This window comes from Herpailurus yagouaroundi, unplaced genomic scaffold (genome assembly GCF_014898765.1).
Source record: "Herpailurus yagouaroundi ecotype Mexico unplaced genomic scaffold, PumYag 180, whole genome shotgun sequence".
NCBI lineage: Eukaryota > Metazoa > Chordata > Mammalia > Carnivora > Felidae > Herpailurus > Herpailurus yagouaroundi.
Genome location: NW_024412411.1, coordinates 22,313,622 through 22,336,953, shown reverse-complemented (window position 1 = coordinate 22,336,953; position 23,332 = coordinate 22,313,622). Strand labels below are relative to the sequence as shown.

Sequence of the window (23,332 nt, the reverse complement as noted above, 5' to 3'; positions counted from 1 at the left end):
CTGCGGGATGGGCCCGCGCGGGGTGCTGCTCTGCCTGCTCCCGCTGGTGCGAGCCGCCGAGCGCCCCGAGGGCCGGGCCGACGAGCCGGGCCTGGAGGCGGCCCTGGCCGTGCCCAACGCTTCGCACTTCTTCTGGAGCAACTACACCTTCTCCGACTGGCAGAACTTTGTGGGCCGGAGGCGCTACGGGGCCGAGTCTCAGAACCCCACGGTGAAAGCCCTGCTCATCGTGGCATACTCCTTCATCATCGTCTTCTCGCTCTTCGGCAACGTGCTGGTCTGTCATGTCATCTTCAAGAACCAGCGGATGCACTCGGCCACCAGCCTCTTCATCGTCAACCTGGCGGTCGCCGACATCATGATCACGCTGCTCAACACGCCCTTCACCTTGGTGAGGCCCCGGCGCCCGCCCGCCCGCCCGCCGTGGCGGGCTCGGCTCCCCTCCCGCCCCGCTGCCCCAGCCCCTCTCTTCGTCCGCGCTTCCTGGGTCCCGCTGGCTGGCTGCGCCTTTCCAGCTCCTTCCCCCTCTGCCCTCTCAGCTCCCCTCTCAACTCTCTCCACTTCGTAGACTTTCTGTCCCTCTCCGTTTTCTTTGTGTCTTCACCTTTTTCCCTCCCTGTGACTGTCGTTCTGTCTGTTCCTCCATCTGGGTCTCTACCCTCCCTTTTCCCTCCCTTGCTTCCGTCCTTCTTCCTTTTCTCGTTCTCTTCCCCTCTCGGTCTCTGCCTCATCACCTTCTGCAGCCGGGGGCCATGGGGTCAATGATTGGAGTGTCTGCGCTCAGCCGGGAGCAAATGACCATTTCCTACTTAATGGCAGTGCACGTGGGCCTATTCGATCGTCAAGCAGTAAATCGAAGCTTCTGGAAACGTTGGCAGAGATTGTTAGGTCACCCCCCCACCCCCGAAATCCAGTGCATTAAATGCTCTCCCGCACCCCCACCCTAGGAGACTGCTTTGTGCCACAGCCGATATGTCAGTTGCTAATTGTTAACGGAAACTTCTGTGCGTTTTCCTAGACCACTTATTTAAATTGTGTTTCTCTTTTGTGGTTTGACAGTGAGGCTGTGTAGGCAGTGTGTGTTGGGGAAGACATGGGAAGGAGGTGGGCTTGGGGCCCAGGAATAGGCCAGGGGCACGTGCCCATCGTGGCAGATGTGGCTCCCGTCCCCAAGCCTTGGCTGCTCAGCGTTAGTGGTGTCATTTCTGCCCCTCTGTGACTTGGGAGCCTGGTGCTCATGGGTGGTTTGGGACCGTGAGGGCGATGACTGAGCAATCTGCTGACAGTTACCCCTTATGTTTCTGCAGCATGAGTGTTACATTTTTTCACCTTATGGAATAACCTTACCGTTATTTGAGTTACTAGCAAAACAGTGTCTGTTCGTACCTTGCTCTCTGTCTCTGTCTCTCTCTCACACACATGCGCACACGCAACCAGAAATAATAGACAAGCCAGAAGAGGGTGAACTCCCACAAATCCATCCACCTGCATGCACGTCCTTCTAAACCTCACATTTTATTTATTTTTGGGACAGAGAGAGACAGAGCATGAACGGGGGAGGGGCAGAGAGAGAGGGAGACACAGAATCGGAAGCAGGCTCCGGGCTCTGAGCTCTGAGCTCTGAGCCATCAGCCCAGAGCCCGACGCGGGGCTCGAACTCACGGACCGCGAGATCGTGACCTGGCTGGAGTCGGACGCTTAGCCGACTGCGCCACCCAGGCGCCCCTAAACCTCACATTTTAAAACTGCATTCTACCTTTGTCCTCACAAGAATATTACGTTTTGCAGATGGGGAAACTAAGGCACACAGAGGCTCAATCCCTTGTCCTGGGTCACTTCGCTAGTAATTGGCCGAGCCACGATGAGAATTACTTTCCTGACTCAAGTCAGAGGTCTGTCCACTAAGCCACCTAGCGCTGGGGGTGGTGGGTGAGGAGGGCTTCTTGGACCATGCTAAGCTTCCACTATTCTGAAACATGGATTTTTCCTGCTCTCCTGCCAGTTTATATTCTGCAGCCAAGGACAAAAGGGCTTTCAGATACCAGGCCCCACCCTGCCAAGGTAACTGCCTCTTGCCTTGAAGCATGAGATTGTGTATCTCTGGCTCTCCTTGGTTGCCCCTGCCCCCTCGGTTTCTATCCTGACCATCTGCAATGCTAGGGTTGGGCTGGGACACCCAGGATGAGAACTGGCCCCGGGGCATGGCCCCTGTGCTACTGCCCAGAGCAGCATGCACAGAAGAGGCTGGGGGATGGGAGAGAGAAACCATGAATCCCACGCTAGGCTGTGGCTGGGGCCTGACAAGTCCAGCCTTGGATGATCTCCTGCAAGAGAGGAGGATCAGGGTCCTGAGAACCCAGCACTCCTCTGAGATAATCCAGAGCGGCCTGGCCTTGAACCTGACCCGTGTAACTGCCCCAATCTGAATTCCTGTCAGAGCTTGCAAGGTGCTGGCAAGCAGGGAGAATGAAAGGGTTGAGGGGGAGGATCTCCTAAGCCCTCACACTCCTACTTAATGGCAGTGCACGTGGGCCTATTCGATAGTCAAGCAGTAAATCGAAGCTTCTGGAGATGTTGGCAGAGATCATTAGGTCACCCCCCACCCACGAAATCCAGTCCATTCAATGCCCCCCCCCACCCCCACCCTAGGACGCTGCTTTGTGCCACAGCTGGTGTATCAATTGCTAATTGACTAGGTAAGGCATCCTGCCTTCCAGCTAGTTGGTGACAGTCTTCTTGCAACCTGGTTTCCTTTTCTGTTCACTTTACACACGACAGCGAGCGTGAAGCCCAGCCCTGGTCATTGAGAGAAGAGCAAACAGGTACTTACAATTCCCATGGCAGAGACACGTATGGAGTGCTGTGGAGCCCGGAGGAGAGAATCATTTATTCTGTCCTGCCAGGGTCTCATGAGAGGGTCAAAGGAGACTGTGCAAAGAACGTGACATTTCAAAGGGCCTGGAAGAGCAGGAATTTCCCAGGTCAAGATGAATGCTCAATGCAGACAGAGGGACCTGGAGAACAAAGGGCTTCAGAGTTCATGGTGTGTTGAGGGAATGTTGAGAGGCTTGATGTAGCTGCAGGAAGCACGGTGGGAGGAACGGAGAGGAACAGGGGGTGGGGGGTGGGGACAAGTCAGGTGGGCCAGAGAGGAAGGCTGGGGCCAGCTTGTGAATGGGCCTGCAGACTCCTAAGGCATCTGGCTCTGTCCCGAGGGCCAGGATGATTCTAAGCAGGAAGGTGACAGTCATCTGATTTTTGGTTAAGAAAAATCCCACCAGCAGAGTGAAGGCTGAATGACAAGTGGACAAGACCGGAGGGCAAGGGTAGCAGCTGGGAGGCTGTAAAGGTCCAGGTGAGAGACGAGGGCCACGACTTTGGGATGAGAGGGGCACCGGTTGACTTTGCAACGTCCTGGATGTGGGAGGAACTAAGGACTTCTAGCTCTGTAATGGTTCCCGGACTGCTCAGAAGCCCCGTGTGGCTGCCACCTGCCAGCCTCACAGAGAATGAAGCTGCTGTCCTAGCGACACGATCCATGTCTCCCGACTCTCACCCTCCAGCCAAACCATCCCACTCCTCTTTCCTCAAATAGGTCCTGGGATTTCTGACTCAGCGCCAAGCCCTTTGTTCTTGCTGCCACAAGTACAAATGCCACGTATTCTTAAAGCTCGTCTCCGATGCCTCATGTGTCATAACGAGGGTAGTGGAGGGCGTATTTACTAGTGTTCGAGGCCCTGCCGCACCTACTTGTCGCGCGTCATCTCTCCTCTGATTTTCCTAACAACCATGTGAAGACCATTAGCCGCATTTTACAGCTGGGGGCAGTGGTGCTTGTGGAGCCCAAGGGCCTTGCCCCGGGTGACTCTGCTGGCCACCACTACATGATCTCCTTTCTGTCGGACTGACTTGCTCTAGATCTTTCTCTATCATTTTTCCCCTCTACCTCAGCCCGCTCCGTTCCCACCCTGCGGCCCCGAAGCCCTCTGTCTGGGCCTGCTGTGGGCACTGAATACTGTCTTTCTTGCATCCGGAGGTGCCTGGGTCCTCTACCCAGACCGGAAGCTCCTTGTTCAGAATCGGTGCTTGATGTTTCTTGGGCGTGGGCATCACTCACAGGAGCTGCCCAGGCACTGATTGAGTGGGCAAGTAGCCATGGATGATGTGGGCCTGCTCCGAGGGCCCCACGCTGTCCTGCAGCTTGCCGTTCTCCCGCTCTGCCCCACCCCCACCCCTCCAGGCCCCTCAGGCCCCTTCCCAGATGACGTTGTAAGGCCTGCTTAGTCAACATTAGAGAGCACAGCCTACACGCTATGTTGTGATTTTTCACGTGGGTCTCCCCCAGTAGTCTGAACTCATGTGGACTGAGAATGGATTTTATTATTACCATAAAAATAGCTACTATTTATTTCTAAGAATATCTCTCTACCAATCTGCCAGACGTTGTGTTCCACCCTTTATAGATTTTTAAAACCTTAATCCATGTAATAAGCCTACAAGGTAGAAGTTTTTAAGCCCCCCCCCCGGGTTTTTTTTGTGGTTTTTTTGTTACAAATGAGGAAACTGAGGTTCAGAGAGATTATACACACCTTGCCCAAGGTCATATAGCTTCAAACTGTTAGAGGTGGGAAGTCCAACTGCAAGGCCCACGTATTCCCACGCCCTTCTGGCACCTTAACAAGGCCTGGCCCCGGCGGTATGACCAGGTTTTGTTGAATCGAATGATTGGAAATGAGTCATGCTGGAGAAAGTCACGTGTGATGCACAATTTAGTAGTGTGGAATGGAAGAAGAGAGGAACCGGAAGATGCCTCCCAAGGGATGCTCCTCAGAGGCCACGGATGGGGGTAGGGGTGTCAGGGTCAAGGCCCTGTTTGTCTTCTGACCTCTGTGGGCTGGTTTCCAGGTCCGCTTTGTGAACAGCACATGGGTGTTCGGGAAAGGCATGTGCCACGTCAGCCGCTTTGCCCAGTACTGCTCTCTGCACGTCTCAGCACTGACGTTGACGGCCATTGCTGTGGACCGCCACCAGGTGAGGGCACCTACCCCCAACACCCGGTCCTTCCCCCTCCGGCTTTGCTTTCCGGGGAGCTGCAGGGGCCCTCGAGACAGTATTTTAGCACAGTTTTCAATAAGTGTATTTGTCTTCTTATTGACTAATATGAGCACTTAGATGAGGCGCTTTAAAACGTTTGTGCTAAGTGCCACAAAAAGTCATTCCCAGTTTGTTGTTCTAACAAAGGCTCATCGCTTATATTTTGTGTCTCAGAAATTAACGAGCTTGTTTGGGGGTGGGGGAGAAAAGCCAACCCGAAAATCACAGTTGAAAAGAGATCGGCACATCGTTGCAGGTCAGAGAGAAGGGGGATGGAGCCCCCGGGGCCCAAGTTGTTGAGGAGGAAAACAAGCTAGGGTGCCATGTGGCAGGAGCAGGAAGCCACTGCCCTGCCCCACCAGAGGCACATGGTGGGTATGGTAAAGGAAATCAAAGAGGACTCTGTCCTGGAAGAGGATGGCTCCCTGCCAAGCACCTTGCATGTGCTAACTCAGTAAATCCATGGTGTATACGACGTCTATGCCGAATCAAGGAATGGAAGCTCAGAAGAGTGCACGGGTAGCCCTCCTGAGATCACATGCCTGGTGAATGATGAGGCCAGGATTAGCACTGAGGTCTGTCTGGCTTCATACCTCTGCCCTGATCATGAGGCCGCCCTACTCTGAGAAGGCTCAAGGTGGCCAATATCATAAGGGCCAGCAGGACAGAGAGAGGAAGAATTTATTCTGAGCAGCTGCAAGAGGTACAAAGGAGAGGAGGCCTCAAAGATGCAGACTCAAAGGTGCAGCTCAGTAGGAGAAAGAATTTTCTAGCAGAACGAAGCTGCCGGGGTGGGCGTGGGGGGGGGGGGGGGGAGGTAGTGAGTTTCATTTCCCTAGCCATTTTTAAGCAAGGTCTGGATGACACTTGATAGGGATGTTTTAGAGGATGTTCGTTATCTGGTAGGGAATTGGATTTGGCAAACTTTGAGATCTCTTTAGCCCCGAAATTCCATCATTTTGGCATTTATATTGCAGATACTCTGGGCAAAGTCTGAAAAGGCTGCATGCTAATGTTTTCTGCCTTTTCTTAACCTTCTCCCCTAATTCAACAAGAGGGACTCTGGATTACTTCCACCTGGCCGATGCTTACCCCCACTTAACACAGCCTCACCGACAGTTGCCCCTTGGGCCAAAGGTGGGTCTGAGGAACAAGGGGGTTAAGTCTTGCCAACACTGATCACGTTGCTGTGACATAAACCCCAACATGGGGCCTTTTCCCAAAGCAGTGAAATCTTTGAGCGATGTCTGGGGCCTCTGACCCAGGCCTTTCACTGTCTTCAGCAACCTGAACAACAAGGGAGTCTGAGGGGCAAATATGGCAAAATCCAGAAGGGGGCTGTGCTGAGCAGCTTCTAAAACCTAGTCACTTCCCTTCATCAAATCTTGAAAGAACCTGGAGACAAAATTTGGGAGGACACAGCCAGAATGTCCACTGTGTCCTGGGATGACATCCTTAGGTGATGGCAGCTCTTGAGGACCTCTCTCCCTGACCCTGGATTCACCTGTCTCAGAATGCCTTTTTCAAGAAATAATGATCCTAATCTTAATATGAGGATGCCGTTGAGTTCCCACATCTTTATTTAAACCTTTCGGCAGAATGGATTGTCCAACTGTAGTAATTCCAAAATGCTTTTCAGCTCAAAGCCTGTAACACAGGCTTTACTATAAGCGGTGGGAAAGCTGGACCCCACGATTTAGAAATAGCTTTTGTAAACAGTGTTGCGAACCCCCACATAAATGTCAGTGCAACTTCCCATGACAAATAGAGACTCCTCTCCAGGCTTGTCACCCCAGATCCTCTCAGAGCCCTCCATAACCCAAGGGGTCTAGAATCATGGCAGAATGAGATCGGATCCCAAGGTGGAGGCTGATTGTGGCTTGTTCCTCTGCTGGCCTTGTGGGTGTCATGGGAGCAGACCTCCTGCTTCACCCCTTCCCCATCCCCTCACTGCACTCTGGTTCTGCTACGTATGACCTGTGAGAGGCATCTGAGCCACCTGGAGTCTCTGAGACTCCAGTGTGGAGTCTCCAGACCTGGAGTCTCAGACGATACCTTCTTTTTGCTTCTGGGGGTGGACCGTGGGGTGGTGCAGCTCAGGGGCTTAACACTGAATGAAGGGGTGCTTGTTTATAAATAGGACCTACCTGCCTTAGTGTGGCACGTGAGCGCCGTCATTGAGATCTGATCTGCTTCCAGACTTCTTCAGCCAGTGATGCACAGTTTGCTTGTTTTCCAGGTCATTATGCATCCATTAAAACCCCGGATCTCGATCACAAAAGGTGTCATCTACGTCACGGTCATCTGGGCCATGGCTACGTTCTTTTCACTCCCACACGCCATCTGCCAGAAATTATTTACCTTCAAGTACAGGTGAGTTGGCTAGTCGGGAGCAGCTTGGGGACTCAGAGGGCCCTGACAGAGGGAAGTCTGAGCCCCCTCTGAGTCTGAGTGACCGGTATCTGCTGCACCCAGCACTTCTGTCTCCCATTCTCTTGCTTCCAAGTCTGGGGCCTATCTGTGGCCCCATTTGTTCTGCTTTTCCTCACCTTTTCTTCTCAGCAACGTTAGCTCCCTCCTTATTCTCCACCCAGCTTGTCTGCGAGGTCAGGGCAGGAGCCAACAGCTTCTTTCGCTGGGGACAGGTACTCACACAGACTGAGAATCAAAGTCACCCAGGCCTTGTTTATAATGGCAACGTTTACATTCTCTCGCACAACGTATAAATAAAGCACGCATGTGTCTTTGTGTCTGAGGCAGGATGCTCTATCTCCTACCTCCCATTCAGGTTTCTTTGTCCTGGTGTCCCTAGCACCTGACCTACTGTCTCCATATAACAGCCCCTCAATACATAATTACTGAATGGATGAACGAATGAGCAAGCTTAGAGTGATTTTCATCAGTCAGTACTTGTTTTAGAGGAGGTTCCTTAGAAAGAGACCCTGAGATACAGATCGTGCTTGGGATTTTTTAAGGAAGTGCTCCCGGGAGTGATGGATAAGGGAGTGAGCAGGCAGGATAGCAAGAGACCAAGGGAGGGTGCAATGTTGGCATTGGAGGGATGTCAGGAGGAGCTACAGGCAGCAGCACAGGGGGCTCTAAGAGCAAAGATAACACAGAGTTTGTTCAGCCAGGATGCTGGGCTGTCATATTCTGGGCTCCCTGCAGAAATCGAAAACTCCCAGCCACCTCTGGGTCTTCCCTGCAGAAATCGAAAACTCCAAGCCACCTCTGGGTCTTAGTGGATCTGTAGGAAATGACTTTAGTGGTCCTACAGTAGTGGTAGGTCCCTACAATATCACAGGTGCCAGCTTCTTCTTGTGGGTTGGCCGGGAGCTAGCATCCTGGCGCTCCAGACCAGTAGCCACGTATGTCCTGCAATAACCCTGTGCTGCTCCGCCTGAAACATACACTTCAAAACACACATGCCTATGACATAAGCAGGGTCAGGAGAACAAGCTCTGAAGGCTGATTACAACTACATTTGACCCCGAGCAACGCTAGTTTGGACTGTGTGGGTCCACTTCTGTGTGGATTTTTTCGATTACTATGGTACAGTACCGTAAGTGTATTTTCTCTTCCTTATGATTTTAATAGCATTTTCTTTTCCTTAGCTTACTTTCTTGTAAGAACACAGTGTATCATACACCTACAGAATGTGTATTAATCAACTGTTCATGTTATCGATATGACTTCCAGTCAATAGTAGGCTATTAGTAGTTAGATTTGGGGGTAGTCAAAAGTCATGCATGGGTTTTCAACGGCTCAGGGGTCGGTGCCCCTAACCTCCATGTTGCTCAAGGGTCGACTGTAATTTACTTCTCTCTCCCCAAATTCTACGATATCGGAACAAATCGCATACCCAAATCTCCTAGCACTCAGACCCCCATCTGCCTTCACATATGGGGAGCTATTTTTTTTTTCTGCTAACGAAAGCAAAGAGAATTCTCTTTCTTTCAGTAGTGATGGCCATCAGCACATATAACAAGTGCACAAGCGACATAATGTGCTGAAGAAACAGCCATTTTGAGTTGCTGCCTAGACATTTTAACAGTATGACAACCCTGTTCACATGCCCAGTCTGGGCATTTAGATTGGGACTCAAGGTTAGGATTCCATCACAAGTTCCTGCCTTGCTTTTCCAGGTCACCATTTTTTTTTTGTAACATGTATTTTTGAGAGAGCACGAGCGAGGGAGGGGCAGAGAGAGAGAGGGAGACACAGAATCGGAAGCGGGCTCCAGGCTCCAAGCTGTCAGCACAGAGCCCGACTTGGGGTTTGAACTCACAGAGATCATGACCTGAGCCGAAGTCAGACACCTAACTGACTGAGCCACCCAGGTGCCCCCGGGTCACGTTTTAAAATGACCACTCAGAGGGGCACCTGGGTGGCTCAGTCAGTTGAGCATCCAACTCTTGATTTTGGCTCAGGTTATGATCCCAGGGTCATGGGATTGAGCCCCAAATGGGGCTCTGCACTGAGTGTGGAGCCTGCTTAAGATTCCCTCTCTCTCTCTCTCTCTCTCTCCCTCTGCCCCTCTCCCCTGCTCACACTTTCTCTCTCTCTCTCAAAAAATAAACTAACCACTCCGGGTTGAGGCTGTGAAAAATTGGTGACTGTGCCTCAACCGCCCTATAAGTAATGGGCGCTTATAACCCTGCTCTCTATCTCCTGCTTGCTCACGACCTGGGACAGAGGACTGCCCTTCCCCTCAGCTCCTGGCGTCTCCATGCTGGGATTTGTAAGTAATGTATCTGGTGACTTTACTTCCTTTGTGTGAGTGTATTCAAACTGCGCCTTCAATCAAAATGGCCCTAAGGTTTTCACTTCCCCAAAATGGGAGCTTGGACACCAAGGGTGGTACTGGCCAGCCCTGTGTGGGTGATTTGTGCCCCCTCTTTCAGGGGGTCATAGTCTGCCTAGTCTCAACACATCAGCTCTAGGGTTTCTTCAAGGAGGACTGGGTACATTCCATGGAAAATAGATACTTGTTACACGTATGGCTGAAGGTGTGTTCGTTCGGGCTTTGCCGCTCACATTCCCAAGATCCATCATTTCTTTGCCCCGTTCCTTGGTTCCCCTCTGGAATGGAGGAATTCCAACGTTTCCTGAGCACATTGTGCTCTCAGAATGAGTGAGTTCTAAGACTAGGAATGCCAGTGTTGTATTCATTCATTGAACAGCTATTTACGGGGTCTCTGTTACAGGCTGGGAATTATATAAGTTGAAGACAACACAGAGAGAGCAGGTGTTTTCCTTGTCTCTGTAAAACCCCCAATCTAGTGGGAGAGCCAGAATCTTGGGACGAGGCCTTTCCACACCAATGGCACACCCTTCCTCCCTCTTCCTCTCTCTCTGCCTCCCCCTGTCTCTATCTCTGTTTCTCTGTCTCCCTCTCTCCCCTGTCACCAGCGAGGACGTTGTCCGCTCCCTGTGCCTGCCAGACTTCCCCGAGCCAGCTGACCTCTTCTGGAAGTATCTGGACTTGGCCACCTTCATCCTGCTTTATATCCTACCCCTCCTCATCATCTCCGTGGCCTATGCCCGCGTGGCCAAGAAGCTGTGGATGCGCAACACGATCGGCGATGTGACCACGGAGCAGTACCTGGCCCTGCGGCGCAAGAAGAAGAAGACCATGAAGATGCTGATGTTGGTGGTGGTCCTCTTTGCCCTCTGCTGGTTCCCCCTCAACTGCTATGTCCTCCTCCTGTCCAGCAAGGTCATCCACACCAACAACGCCCTCTACTTCGCCTTCCACTGGTTTGCCATGAGCAGCACTTGCTACAACCCCTTCATCTACTGCTGGCTCAACGAGAACTTCAGGGTCGAGCTGAAGGCATTACTGAGCATGTGCCAAAGGCTGCCCAAGCCCCAGGAGGAAAGGCCACCCTCCCCAGTCCCTTCCTTCAGGGTGGCTTGGACAGAGAAGAGCAGTGGCCGGAGGGCTCTGCTAGCCAGCAACTTCCTGCCCTCCTCCCAACTGCAGTCTGGGAAGACAGACCTGTCTTCTGTGGAGCCCATTGTGGCAGTGAGTTAGGGGAGAGTGAGAAGAGGCAGGGGGCGAGCTCTCTCTCCAGCTGAGGCTGGGAAAGGGCCTGAGGACAAGAGACTGGAAAAGAAGCCTGTCCTCTCACCCGTGGCCCTCACAGTGCTAAAAACAAGGTCCTACAGAAGCCACGGGAGTCTTCATTTCCCAGGAAGCTCTGTCTAGCCTTCTACCCCATTTGGTGTGAAAACTAAAAGGCAACACCCAAGTAGACATGTGTTTGTGCATTCCTGTCCAAGAAATGCTGCAAAGCGTATCACCTGGGTTCCCTGAGCCAGAGAACCCAGGGAAGCTGCAGCCCACATGAGGGCTGAGTCAGCTGCCTGACAGTACTCCCTACCATGGAACATCCGCAAAGGACACCTGAGTCATACTTGGGGTGTGGCTGATCCAGATGCACAGAACTCTGCTTGAAAAAGGTTCATGCCAGCAAAAGGTGAGTGGGCCAGAGATGCCACGTTTTTTTTTGCCTCACTTCCCAAAGTCCTGGGCCAGGATGAATCACAGCCGTGTGGTGGCTGGCTTGGATACATGACAAGACAGGGCCAATTCAGTCCCTGAAAGCAAAGAGAAATTACTGAGTTCTCTTAAAGAATTATTATTATAAAACTTCAGAAAATTTAGAAAAGCACAAAGAAGAAAACAAAAATCACCCCGTTCTCCCACCAACTGTGATGAGTTTTGTTAACGTGCTGTGGATTCACTTGCAACTTTTTTCCTTTGTGTGTCTGTGCGCATGTGTGTGTGCATGTGTGTGCATGCGCTTTTCATTCCATTCTGAATTACACTTTTCCATGTAGAGATATGCAAGAAACAGGGCATAGCAGGGAACTTCTGAGCCCCTCTCCCAGGAACGGTGTCCACGGGAAGAGTTGGAAGAAGAGGTGGGAGAGGAACACAAGGAGAAGGCTGTCAAAGCCAACAGACTGCCGTCATCCTGTACCCAGCGGAGGGAAAGACCCAGATGAAGTACCTCTTCTCAGATGGCGGCCATCGTGATGAGCCAGGGAACAAAACTCATCCAAGGAGGCTTAATTCCTTCTCCTTTGCACTCACATAGAACAAGAGGTGGTAAAAACACTGCCCTGCTTTTACAGGAGATGAAGGAGCAGTCTTTCCAACATGCCAGAAATAATTGTACTTAGACACTTCATCCTTGCAAGCTGTCTAGACAGGCCACTTCTCTGTGTTGTCTAAATAATAAGGCTTCTTCACGCCAGTTCCCGGATGTCAACATCACCCTAGTGGCTCCCGTGTCACTTACAGAAACCTACGACATTGTGATGGTCTTTAAGGACTCAACATGCCAGAGAAATCTCATTCCAGAGACTGCTTTCATCATCGTTCATCTGGTCTTGAGTGACTCACTAGGTCACCCGGAAGACAAAGGCAGAACAGTGCTTAATTCACCCACCCTAAGCAATTGCCATTCTCACACTGGTTTTAGGTTCCTTTCTAACACCAAATAGACTTGAAAGCAAACATGGATATGCAGCTGAGTAGAAAACTGAGGTTTGGGGAGAAGGGCTTTATCCAAGGTTTACTTAGATCTCTTGGCTGTTAATTGAAATTGAACTCGGTCTTATCATCTGCTTTCCTATAATGAGACATGGGGGTTCATTATACTAGTCTATTTATGAGAATGTTTGAAGTGTTTGACTTCCATGGGACAGAGAGGCTTCTAAGCCCGTATGGATCCCAAGATGGATTTTTCAGGCCAAATGGCTCCCATGCCTGTGCCTCCTGTCTCTGTGGTGTCAAGAAGTAGCTAATCGTTTCATCCTAATGCTGCCATAGAAATTCTTTGAACTAGAAAGAGAATAGGTAGCAAGACTACAGATAGTTGGTCCTGCTCTGGGATCATGGGGAGAGCTTTGCTTTGCTCCTCTCTGAGGGAATCTAGAAATACTGCCGGGGCACCTGGGTGGCTCAGTCAGTTAAGCGTCTGACTGCGGCTCAGGTCACGATCTCACAGTTCGTGGGTTCGAGCCCCGCGTTGGGCTCTGTGCTGCCAGCTCAGAGTCTGGAGCCTGCTTCGGATTCTGTGTCTCCCTCTCTCTCTCTGCCCCCCCACCCCCCCCCGCCCCGTTCACACTCTGTCTCTCTCTGTCTCTCAAAAATAAATAAATGTAAAAAAAATTTTTAGAAATACTGCCAAGTCAGAGAAGACCCTTCCCTGGAGGAAGACTCACAGATGGCCCATAGGTCCGGGTCTCCCGTCAGTACCTTGTCTTCCCCATTCCCCTTGTTCCCTGTGTGCCTCAGAGCAAACAGCGATTTGTATTTGTGAATGTGAAATTTGTAGGACTTGAGCCTTTCCAGTGTGCCGTAATGAGTACTTTATTGTAATTGCTCCGCTCTCAATAAAATATATTTGGGGTGCATGGACTATGTTTCTTGGACTTCTGATTAAACTACAGCTGGTAACCTTTAAAATGGGGATCTGTGCATGGGGCGCCTGGGTGGCGCAGTTGGTTAAGCGTCCGACTTCAGCCAGGTCACGATCTCGCGATCCGTGGGTTCGAGCCCCGCGTCGGGCTCTGGGCTGATGGCTCAGAGCCTGGACCCTGTTTCCGATTCTGTGTCTCCCTCTCTCTCTGCCCCTCCCCCGTTCATGCTGTGTCTCTCTCTGTCCCAAAAATAAATAAACGTTGAAAAAAAAATTAAAAAAAAAATAAATAAAATGGGGATCTGTGCAAATTACGAAGAGAGCGTGAAGATCATCTGCCCACATCCCTGCATTTCACAACTGAGGAAGTGCCACCACGCTTTGGCTAGGGTAAATAGCCAGCTGAAAACCTCTCATCTTGGTCTAGAGCTTCTTCCAGTGAGCTGGCAGCCACGTCGCCTCTTTTGTGATTGTGAATCTGTGCTGAGAACTTAGGACTCCACCTGTGAGTCCTTGGTGATTTGGGAGGAGGCAGAGCTGCCACTGGAGACTGGGGATCGGTCCCCCCACTCGCACTGTGCCGTGCGTGCCGCATTTTTGTGTTTACCAGGATTTCTGCCCCATTGGTTCCGGGGTTCCCCTGTCCTCCAGACAAGCTGGGTAGGAAGCTTTGTGGCATACATAAATACTCTGATGCCATCAAGAGGCCAGGAAATCGGTTTCACATAATTTCACAGAAGGTTGTATATAGGGGTAATTTACCGAGCCTAGGGGAAGATTTGAAAGAACAATGAAAGGCGTAGGAGAAAGAGAAGGGAAGTAAAATTTGCTGACCCCTAATATGTGAGATACTATGCTAAATGCTTCTCAGCTCATGATCTCATTCAACCTCACAGCAATTCTCCAAGGTGGGCATTATCATTTCTGTATTATGGTTAAGGAAACTTGGCTTCCAGCGAAGGGTCACACAGCAAAATTTGGGAAATTCTACCTTCTTGGAAATTAAATTCTGAGAAGGCATGTAAAAAAGAATCTTAATTTGTTTTTAATTCAAGGTTCTACAAATTTCCTTGATTGTGAGACACTTTTTGGGGGTAAAACCTGTTAGCCATCCTAAAAATCAGCGCTTGAGTTTTGCTTTGGGAAATGCTTGACTACTAGGTGGACCCCAAGGCCCTTGCAGCTTCATGGCCACTGAGTCCATGGTTCTGGTACAGGCAGGATCTTATGCTGCCTTGAGGACTCCATTCTGGTTAGACACATCTTACAAATGAACTGTAAGTGACTTCCAGATTGCTGGTGCCCTGCTTGACCAACCATAATAGGTTGTCAAGGCAAATAGCTGTCTCATAGCCAGCCCAGGCCTCAGGGTCCTCAGACTGCACAGGGAGAGCTCAGCTAAACCCTTACTGCTCCAAACTGGTATGATGTGCCTCCAGGGCTTCTATGCTGCTGACCAAGCTCTAGGCTTTAGGGTAATGGGAGGCATGCGAGAGTGTCTGGGGCCAGGGGCAAATCTGGAAGATGGCAAGGGAGCATTGACTGGGGAAACAAGCTTGCCTTTGAGTGTTGCCTACAGGCAGGTGGCAGAAGATGCTCATAGTGCTGTGAGATCGTGTCATTAGCATCTTGTTTCGACATCTCTGTGTACCCGCCCTTGCCCCACCATTCTCTCTCATTTCAAGGAGTAGTGCAAGAAGGAACAAATAAGAGGAGTTAAGATGGAGAGGCAGTATAGTGGACCTGAGCTTGTCTCATCCCTGAAACCCAGTGAGATCAGCGTCAAACCATTTTGAACACCTAGGGAATTGACCTGAAGATTAAAGCAACAATCTGCATAACTTGAGCCCCAGAACTTGGCAGGTATGCAGTGTGGAGAGGTGAAATGGGGGAGAGGAAAGCCATGGTGCTGAAGAGGGTAGAGAGCTGTTTTTGTGGAGAGAGGACAGAGAGAGAAAAAGAAAGGGGGAGAGTTCAGTGCATTGGGATTGTGCAAGAAAAGCACTCCCCCTGAAAGCAGCTGGAGAGAAAGAGAGAAAGAGTGAAAACACTCACAAGAGACTGGACAAGAAATCTGTTCCCCAAAACTACTGACAGGGAGAAAGGAGAGAGTTTCAATACCACCAGGATCCTCTAAACAGCGGAACTCAGTGCCTGGAGATGTTCTGGTGAAGGAGCGGGGCAAATCCTCAGTAGCAGGCGGTAGGGTCCAAGGAGTCCATGTGCCACACAGGAAGAAGCAGTTCCCCGGCTTGGAGTGCATTTGGTAGAGGCCCTATGGCCTTCTTGCAGGCAAAGGTCCCAGGGGACGCCGGAGAGCATCTGCGTTTGTTGGTATTGGGACGAAGACGCCAGAGTGCAGGGAAATCTGGCACCAGCCATGTGTTGGTGATTTCCCATAACCTCTGACCCTCTGCTGCTGTGAGATTGCACGAATGTTTTCTGGGGCAAGCCGGCACCTGTCCATTGCTCAGTGAGACCCTCCCCTAGAGAGTAGCACAGGTCCAAGCGCCAGGGGGCCCTGAAGCATGGGGTTTTGAAACACAACCCCATCTGAGATAAAACTCTGGAGGGAGGGGCCACCTGGCAGGCAGACAGCTTGGACACAGAGTAAAGGTGGGGAGTGGACGGAGGCCTGAGACAAAGGAGGGGTGCTTGATCGCGGGCCAGTGAGAGTGCAAAGTTCCTGTGCCAGAGACTGGGGAGCTGGGTGAGGCCATTTTCACCCCTACATGCACACGTGCGTGCACACACACACACACACACACACTCACACACTCACAGATCCACCCCAGTAAACTAAGCAGTGCCACCAAGTGGAAAATGGAGCCATTACACCAAGCCCCACCCAACTGTGCCCTCCAGCCATATCCCCCAAAAGGCCAGCACAAATCCCTCCACCTGCTTAGTGTATGTAGTGTGATTCAAAGTTTCAGTTCTAGGGGAAACTGGATGTAAGTTCACTTGGGTTTCATTGTGTTTGCTGGTTCACTTATTTGTTCATTTTATTTGCTTTTGCTTTCTTTTCTTTTTTTCCTTTCTTTTTTTCTCGGATACAAAAAACAAATTCTTTTTAATTTTTATTCTATGTTATTTTCTTTTATTCTATTTTACTATTTAAATTTTTTTAATTTGTAATTTTTTTTAACTTTTAACTTTTTTTTTTCTTTCCTTTTTCTTTTTCCTCTATTCTGTCAAACTTCTTTCAACAAACAGACTGAAATACACCTGGGATCTAGCTTCCTTTATTTGATTTGATTTTGTTTGGTTTCGTTTTTAATTTTAATTTTTTATTTTATTAATGTTTTTCTTCCCCCAAATGACAAGATGGAACAATTCACCCCAAAAGAAAGAACAGGAGGAAATGATGGCCAGGGACTTAATCAACACAGATATAAGTAAGATGTCTGAACTAGAATTTAAAACCATGATTATAAGAATAATAGCTGGAGTTGAAAAAAAGCATAGATGACATCAGAGAATCTCTTTCTATAGAGACAAAAGAACTAAAATCTAGTCAGGCTGATATTAAAAATGCTATAAACAAAATGCAATCTCGAATGGCTACCATGACAGCTAGGATGGACACAGGAGAGCAGCAAATCAGTGAGATAGAGGATAAAATTATGGAAAATAATGAAGCAGAAAAAAAGAGGGAAACAAAGGCAAAAGATTACTATACAAGACTTAGAGAACTCAGTGACTTATTAAAAAGGGGTAACATTTGAATTGTAGAAGTCCCAGAAGATGAAGAGAGAGAAAAAAGGAGCAGAAGTTTTGTGTGAGCAAAGTATAGCTGAAAACTTTCCTAATCTGGGGAAGGACACAGACATCAAAATCCAGGAAGCACAGAGGACTCCCATAAGATTAAACAAAAACTGACCATTAACAAGGCATATCATAGTCAAATTCACAAAATATTTAGGCGTGGAAATAATATTCAGGAAAGGAAAGCAGCAAGGGAAAAAAACAGTCCTTAACCTAATTTTCTTCCCTGTATCCTTCCAATCAAGTTACATCTACATCTGTATTATTAAAACATGCAAATAGAGTTGACTTCTAAGACAAGTAGGATATGACAACCATATTTCCTTTTTAAAAACAATCTTGCTTTACTGGAGTTAAAACTTCCTTTTTGTTTCTGGCTTAGTTTTTTATGTCACTATCACTAATTCTTTCACAATTTTTCAGAATAGTTGAGAGTCCCTTTGTGACTTGTCTACACACATCAAGTATTGTCAGCTGCTCTTCCCTGGGCTGGTAGATCTCTCTGTCTGCAGAATACCTGCTCTTCCCAGGACCCTCCCTTGTCCTCTACCCAGGGACTAGGTCTTCCAGTTTCCTAAACCCCTGTCTTCCTCTTTTTTAATTTACTCCTTTATTGTAGAAGACCACATCCTCTAGCAGTTGGCCAAGAAAAGGTATATAGGAACAAACTGAATTTTGAAGGAATTTCTATTGGTTTTCTATTGCTGCCATAACAAATAACCACAGCCTTAGTGGCTTAAACGACACAAATTTATTATGCCTGCCAGCATCGCTCATCTACTTTCCAGCACTGCTGCTGAGAAATTGGATGCTTTTCTGATTTCCTTTTTTTCCCTAGTCGGTCTGTTAGTTTTAGTAACCTTATTGATCTTTTCTTTTTTTAATATTGGCTTACATACAACACCCAATGCTCATCCCAACAAGTGCCCTCCTCAATGCCCATCACCCATTTTCCCTCTCCTCCATCCCCCCCATCCACCTTCAGTTTGTTCTCTGTATTTAATAGTCTCTTGTGGTTTGCCTCCCTCCTTCTCTGTCTGAAACTATTTTTTCCCCTTCCCCTCCCCCATGGTCTTCTGTTAAGTTTCTCAAGATTCACATATGAGTGAAAACATATCATATCTGTCCTTCTCTGACTGACTGATTTCACTCAGCATAATACCTTCCAGTTCCATCCACATTGCTACAAATGGAATGATTTCATTCTTTCTCATTGCCAAGAAGTATTCCATTGTATATATAAACCACATCTTCTTTATCCATTCACCAGTTGATGGACATTTAGGCTCTTTCCATAATTTGGCTATTGTTGAAAGTACTGCTACAAGCACTGGGATACAAGTGCCCCTATGCATCAGCACTCCTGTATCCCTTGGGTAAATTCTTAGCAGTGCTATTGCTGGGTCATAGGGTAGATCTATTTTAATTTTTTGAGGCACCTCCACACTGTTTTGCAGAGTGGCTGCACCAGTTTGCATTCCCACCAACAGTGCAAGAGGGCTCCCATTTCTCCACATCCTCACCAGCATCTTTAGTTTCCTGATTTGTTCATTTTCGCCACTCTGACCCATGTGAGGTGGTATCTCAGGGTGGTTTTGATTTGTATTTCCCTGATGATGAGTGATGTTGAGCATCTTTTCATGTGCCTGTTGGCCATCTGGATGTCTTCTTTGGAAAAGTGTCTATTCATGTCTTCTGCCCATTTCTTTACTGGATTATTTGTTTTTCAGGTGTGGAGTTTGGTGAGTTCTTTATAGATTTTGGATACTAACCCTTTATACGATATGTCATTTGCAAAATAACTTTGCCAATCCATCGGTTGCCTTTTAGTTTTGTTGATTGTTTCCTTTGCAGTGCAGAAGCTTTTTATCTTGATGAGGTCCCAAAAGTTCATTTTTGCTTTTAATTCCCTTGCCTTTGAAGACGTATCCAGCAAGAAATTGCTGCGGCTGAGGTCAAAGAGGTTGTTGCCTACTTTCTCCTCCAGGGTTTGGATGGTTTCCTATCTCACATTTAGGTCTTTCATCCATTTTGAGTTTATTTTTGTGAACGGTGTAAGAAAGTGGTCTAGTTTCATCCTTCTGCATGTTGCTGTCCAGTTCTCCCAGCACTATATGCTAAAGAGACTGTCTTTTTTCCACTGGATGTTCTTTCCTGCTTTGTCAAAGATTAGTTGACCATATAATTGTGGGTCCAACTCTGGGTTCTCTGTTCTATTCCATTGGTCTATGTGTCTGTTTTTGTGCCAGTACCATACTGTCTTGATGATTACAGCTTTGTAGTAGAGGCTAACGTCTGGGATTGTGATACCTCCCGCTTTGGTTTTCTTCTTCAATATTACTTTGGCTATTCGGGGTCTTTTGTGGTTCCATACAAATTTTAGGATTATTTGTTCTCGCTTTGAGAAGAATGCCGGTGCAATTTTGATTGGGATTGCATTGAATGTGTAGATTGCTTTGGGTAGTATTGAGATTTCTAGTCCTAGGTGTGTGACCTAAGATGATCTATTTTAAGTAGAGGCCAAGTAGGTGAGTTGAGTGACTAAAATAAGAATCTTACTTCTGCACCTATGAAGTATTTAATTTGACACCAACTGCTGTGATTCCTTCATATATGTGACATTCCTTTTGGTTTATATTTTCACTGGGAGGAGGAGCTTCAGGGGCTTCCATTTGACACTACTGTAAGTGACCTCATGTGTGGATTTTGCAAGTTGCCAAGTATTCTAACTCTACACTTAGTAACTCAGGAATTAGCCACAGGATAGACTCAGGGGCCCCATATGAGTTGGACACAGGCAGGATTCCATTAATCACTTGACCTCTATAAGTCCTCACTCTCACCTATGGGCCACAGTGGCTTTTTTCCTCTCTAAGAATTGGTGTAGGTGCACGTGTGTGGCTCAGTCAGTTAAGCATCCAACTGTTGATTTCAGTTCAGGTCATGATCTTGCAGTTTGTGAGATCAAGCCCCACATCAGGCTCTGCGCTGACAGCATGAAGCCTGCTTGGGATTCTCTCTCTCCCTCTCAGCCCCCACCTCATTGTCTCTCTCTCTCAAAATAAATAAATAGACATTAAAAAAACTTGATGTAGGCGTGCCTGGGTGGCTCAGTCAGTTAAGCATCCAATTTCAGCTCAGGTCATGATGTCACAGCTTGTGGGTTTGAGCCCTATATCGGGCTCTGTGCTGACAGCTTAGAGCCTGGAGCCTGCTTCAGATTCTGTGCCTCCCTTTCTTTCTGTCCCCCACCCCCGTTCATGTTCTGTCTTTCTCTCTCAAAAATAAATAAACATTTAAAAAAAATTTTTTTTAAATTATGTGGACCAAAAGCCAATCCAGTTATCTCCAAATTGGGAATATGGCCATTCCATAAGCCTGTTTACAGAACGGCTTGATTGGAAGAACTATAATACTTACAGTGATATTGTCATAGTCTTCTCTTTATTCAAGGGATTCATGGTCTGTAAACTAATTTGGGAATGGAAATTAAGTAAGGGGCTCTGAATTTCAAATGTGGTGGCTAAAGTTAGGGCTGCATTTGCCAGACCTATAGCTGTTTTTTGTTTTGTTTTGTTTTGTTATACAAATCAAGTAGTACCATAGTAGGATGTTCTTCTATTTATTCAAGGTCCCTGTGATGATTTGGGTACCATGAAGATCCTGTGGGCCAAATCCTTGATTACTGAACTTACCCTACTAACTGCTATACTAATCATACCTTCTGTGCCACTAGAGCTGAGTCCTAATGCTTGACTTTTGCCACCCTAGAATCTAATCCCATTAACTTCATTCACATTAGGAAGCACATTTCAAAGACAGCATCCTCACATTTATTTTTGATGCATGGAAAAGATCCACTCTAGCACTTTTACATATGCCTGCATTTCTCTCACTAGTGTGTTTCTCTATGCCATAGAAAGTTCTGGGTGACATATTTAAGGATGAACGCATGGGTCACACCTAATAAATCCACTGTGCTATTCCTAGTTCTCAAAGTCTTTGTATTACTTCTCCTAACTTACAAAGGTATTCATGACATCTCAAGCTCATCTGTCATAGACCACTATTGAACCCAGAGATAATAGAAACCTAGCAGATCATAAAATAATTAAATTAATAATTAAATTATTATTGATTTTTAATTAAATCAATTAGAACCATTCTCAAGACCCCAAATGGCTAAAGTAATCTTGAAAAAGACGGCAAAGTTGGAGGTTTCACACTTCCTGATTTCAAAACTTATTATAGAGCTACAGTAATCAAAATAGTGTGATACTGGCAAAAAGCCACATAGACCAATGGAATAGAAAGCCCAGATATAAACCCTCACATATATGGTCAAATGATTTTCAACCAGGGTGCTAAAACCAATGGAGGAAATGAATCTTTCTAACAAGTGATGTTAGGTAAACTGGATATCCACATGCAAAAGAATGAAGTTGGACCCTTACCTCATATTGTATACAAAAATCAATGCAAAATGAATCAAAGACCTAAGACCTGTAAGAGCTTAAACTATAAAACTCTTAGAAGAAAACATAAGGGAAACAAATCTTCATGACATTTGATTTGGCAATAACTTCTTGAACACCAAAAGCACAGGCAACAAAAGTAAAAAATAGATAAATCAGACTACATCAAAATTTAAAACTTCTGTGTATCAAAGGGAACAATTGACAGTAAAAAGGCAACCTATGGAATAGAAGAAAGTAATTGCAAGTTAAATATCTGATAAGGAGTTAGTAGCTAGAATATATAAAGAACTTCTACCACTCAACAACAACAAAAAACATCCCAGTTAAAAAATGAGCAAAGGATCAGCATAGACATTACTCCAGAGAAGATATACAAATAGCCAACAAACATTTGAAAAGATGCTCAACATCATAAATCATTAGGGAGATGCAAATCCAAATCACAATGAGATACCACTTTCTACCCATTAGGATGGCTAGTATAAAAAAAAACATAACTAGTTTGGAGAGAATGTAGAGAAATTGGAACTCTTGTACGTGGTTGGTAGGAATGTAAAATGGAAAACTCCTATGGAAAATAGTGTGGGAATTCCTCAAAAAATTAAAAATAGAATTGCCATATGATTCAGAGATTCCACTTTTGGTTGTAAACCCAAAGGATTTGGAAGTAGAGTCTTGTCAAGAGGTATTTGTACACCCATCTTCATAGCAGCATTATTCACAAGTCATAAGGTGGAATCAACTCAACTGTCTCTCAGTCTATGAATGGATAAAGAAAATGTGGTCTATACACACAATGGAATATTATTCAGCCTTAAAAAGTAAGGAAATTCTGATGGATGGTAAAACATGGTACATACAATATGCTCTGTGAAATTAGCCAGTAACAAAAGGAAAAATATTGTATGATTTTACTTCTGTGAGGGATCTAGAGTAGTCAAATTCATAGAAACAGGAAGTAAAATGGTGGTTTCCAGGGGCCGGGGGGAGAAGAAAATATGGAATTGTTTAATAGGTATCGAGTTTGGGGTTCTGCAAAATGAAAAGAGTTCTGGAGATTAGTCGTATGACAATGTATGTATGACAAATGTGTTTAACACTAATGAATGGTACACTTAAAAATGATTAAGATGGCAAATATTACTTATTGTGGTGAGCAAAGTATTGAGGAATCACTGTGTTGTACACCTGAAACTAATATAACATCATATGTCAACTATACTTCAACTAAAAACAAAGAAACCACATGCTCTTTTTCTTGGTCTTATTTTACTGGAAAAAAGACGATAAATATTATGTGTGTTTTAACCACAATTTTTTAAAAAAAGAATGTAAATTGAACATCAGAAAAAAAAAACAAAAAACCCTTCTCAGCAGCCCAGACTTAATCCACTGACTCCAGAATCTCTGGTGTGTTTTCCAAATTTGATAAAATTCAGCCTAATTAACATTTTTATTCTTTCCTCCCTGTTCTAGCACTCTGATCATCCATTCTCACATATGTTACCTACATGTTTACATATTCCAATTATTTAAATCATACAACTGGTTTGGTAT

General features: G+C 47.0%; 1 protein-coding gene across 1 annotated transcript; it reads left to right on the top strand.

Annotated features, from left to right (window-relative positions):
- Positions 1-6: 6 nt before the first annotated feature.
- Positions 7-12,791, top strand: GPR83 (G protein-coupled receptor 83). Its single transcript, XM_040489633.1, has 4 exons — positions 7-391; positions 4,906-5,031; positions 7,334-7,467; positions 10,507-12,791. The coding sequence occupies exons 1-4, from the start codon at positions 8-10 to the stop codon at positions 11,129-11,131; spliced, it is 1,269 nt and encodes a 422-aa protein (XP_040345567.1). The 5' UTR covers position 7; the 3' UTR covers positions 11,132-12,791.
- Positions 12,792-23,332: the final 10,541 nt, after the last annotated feature.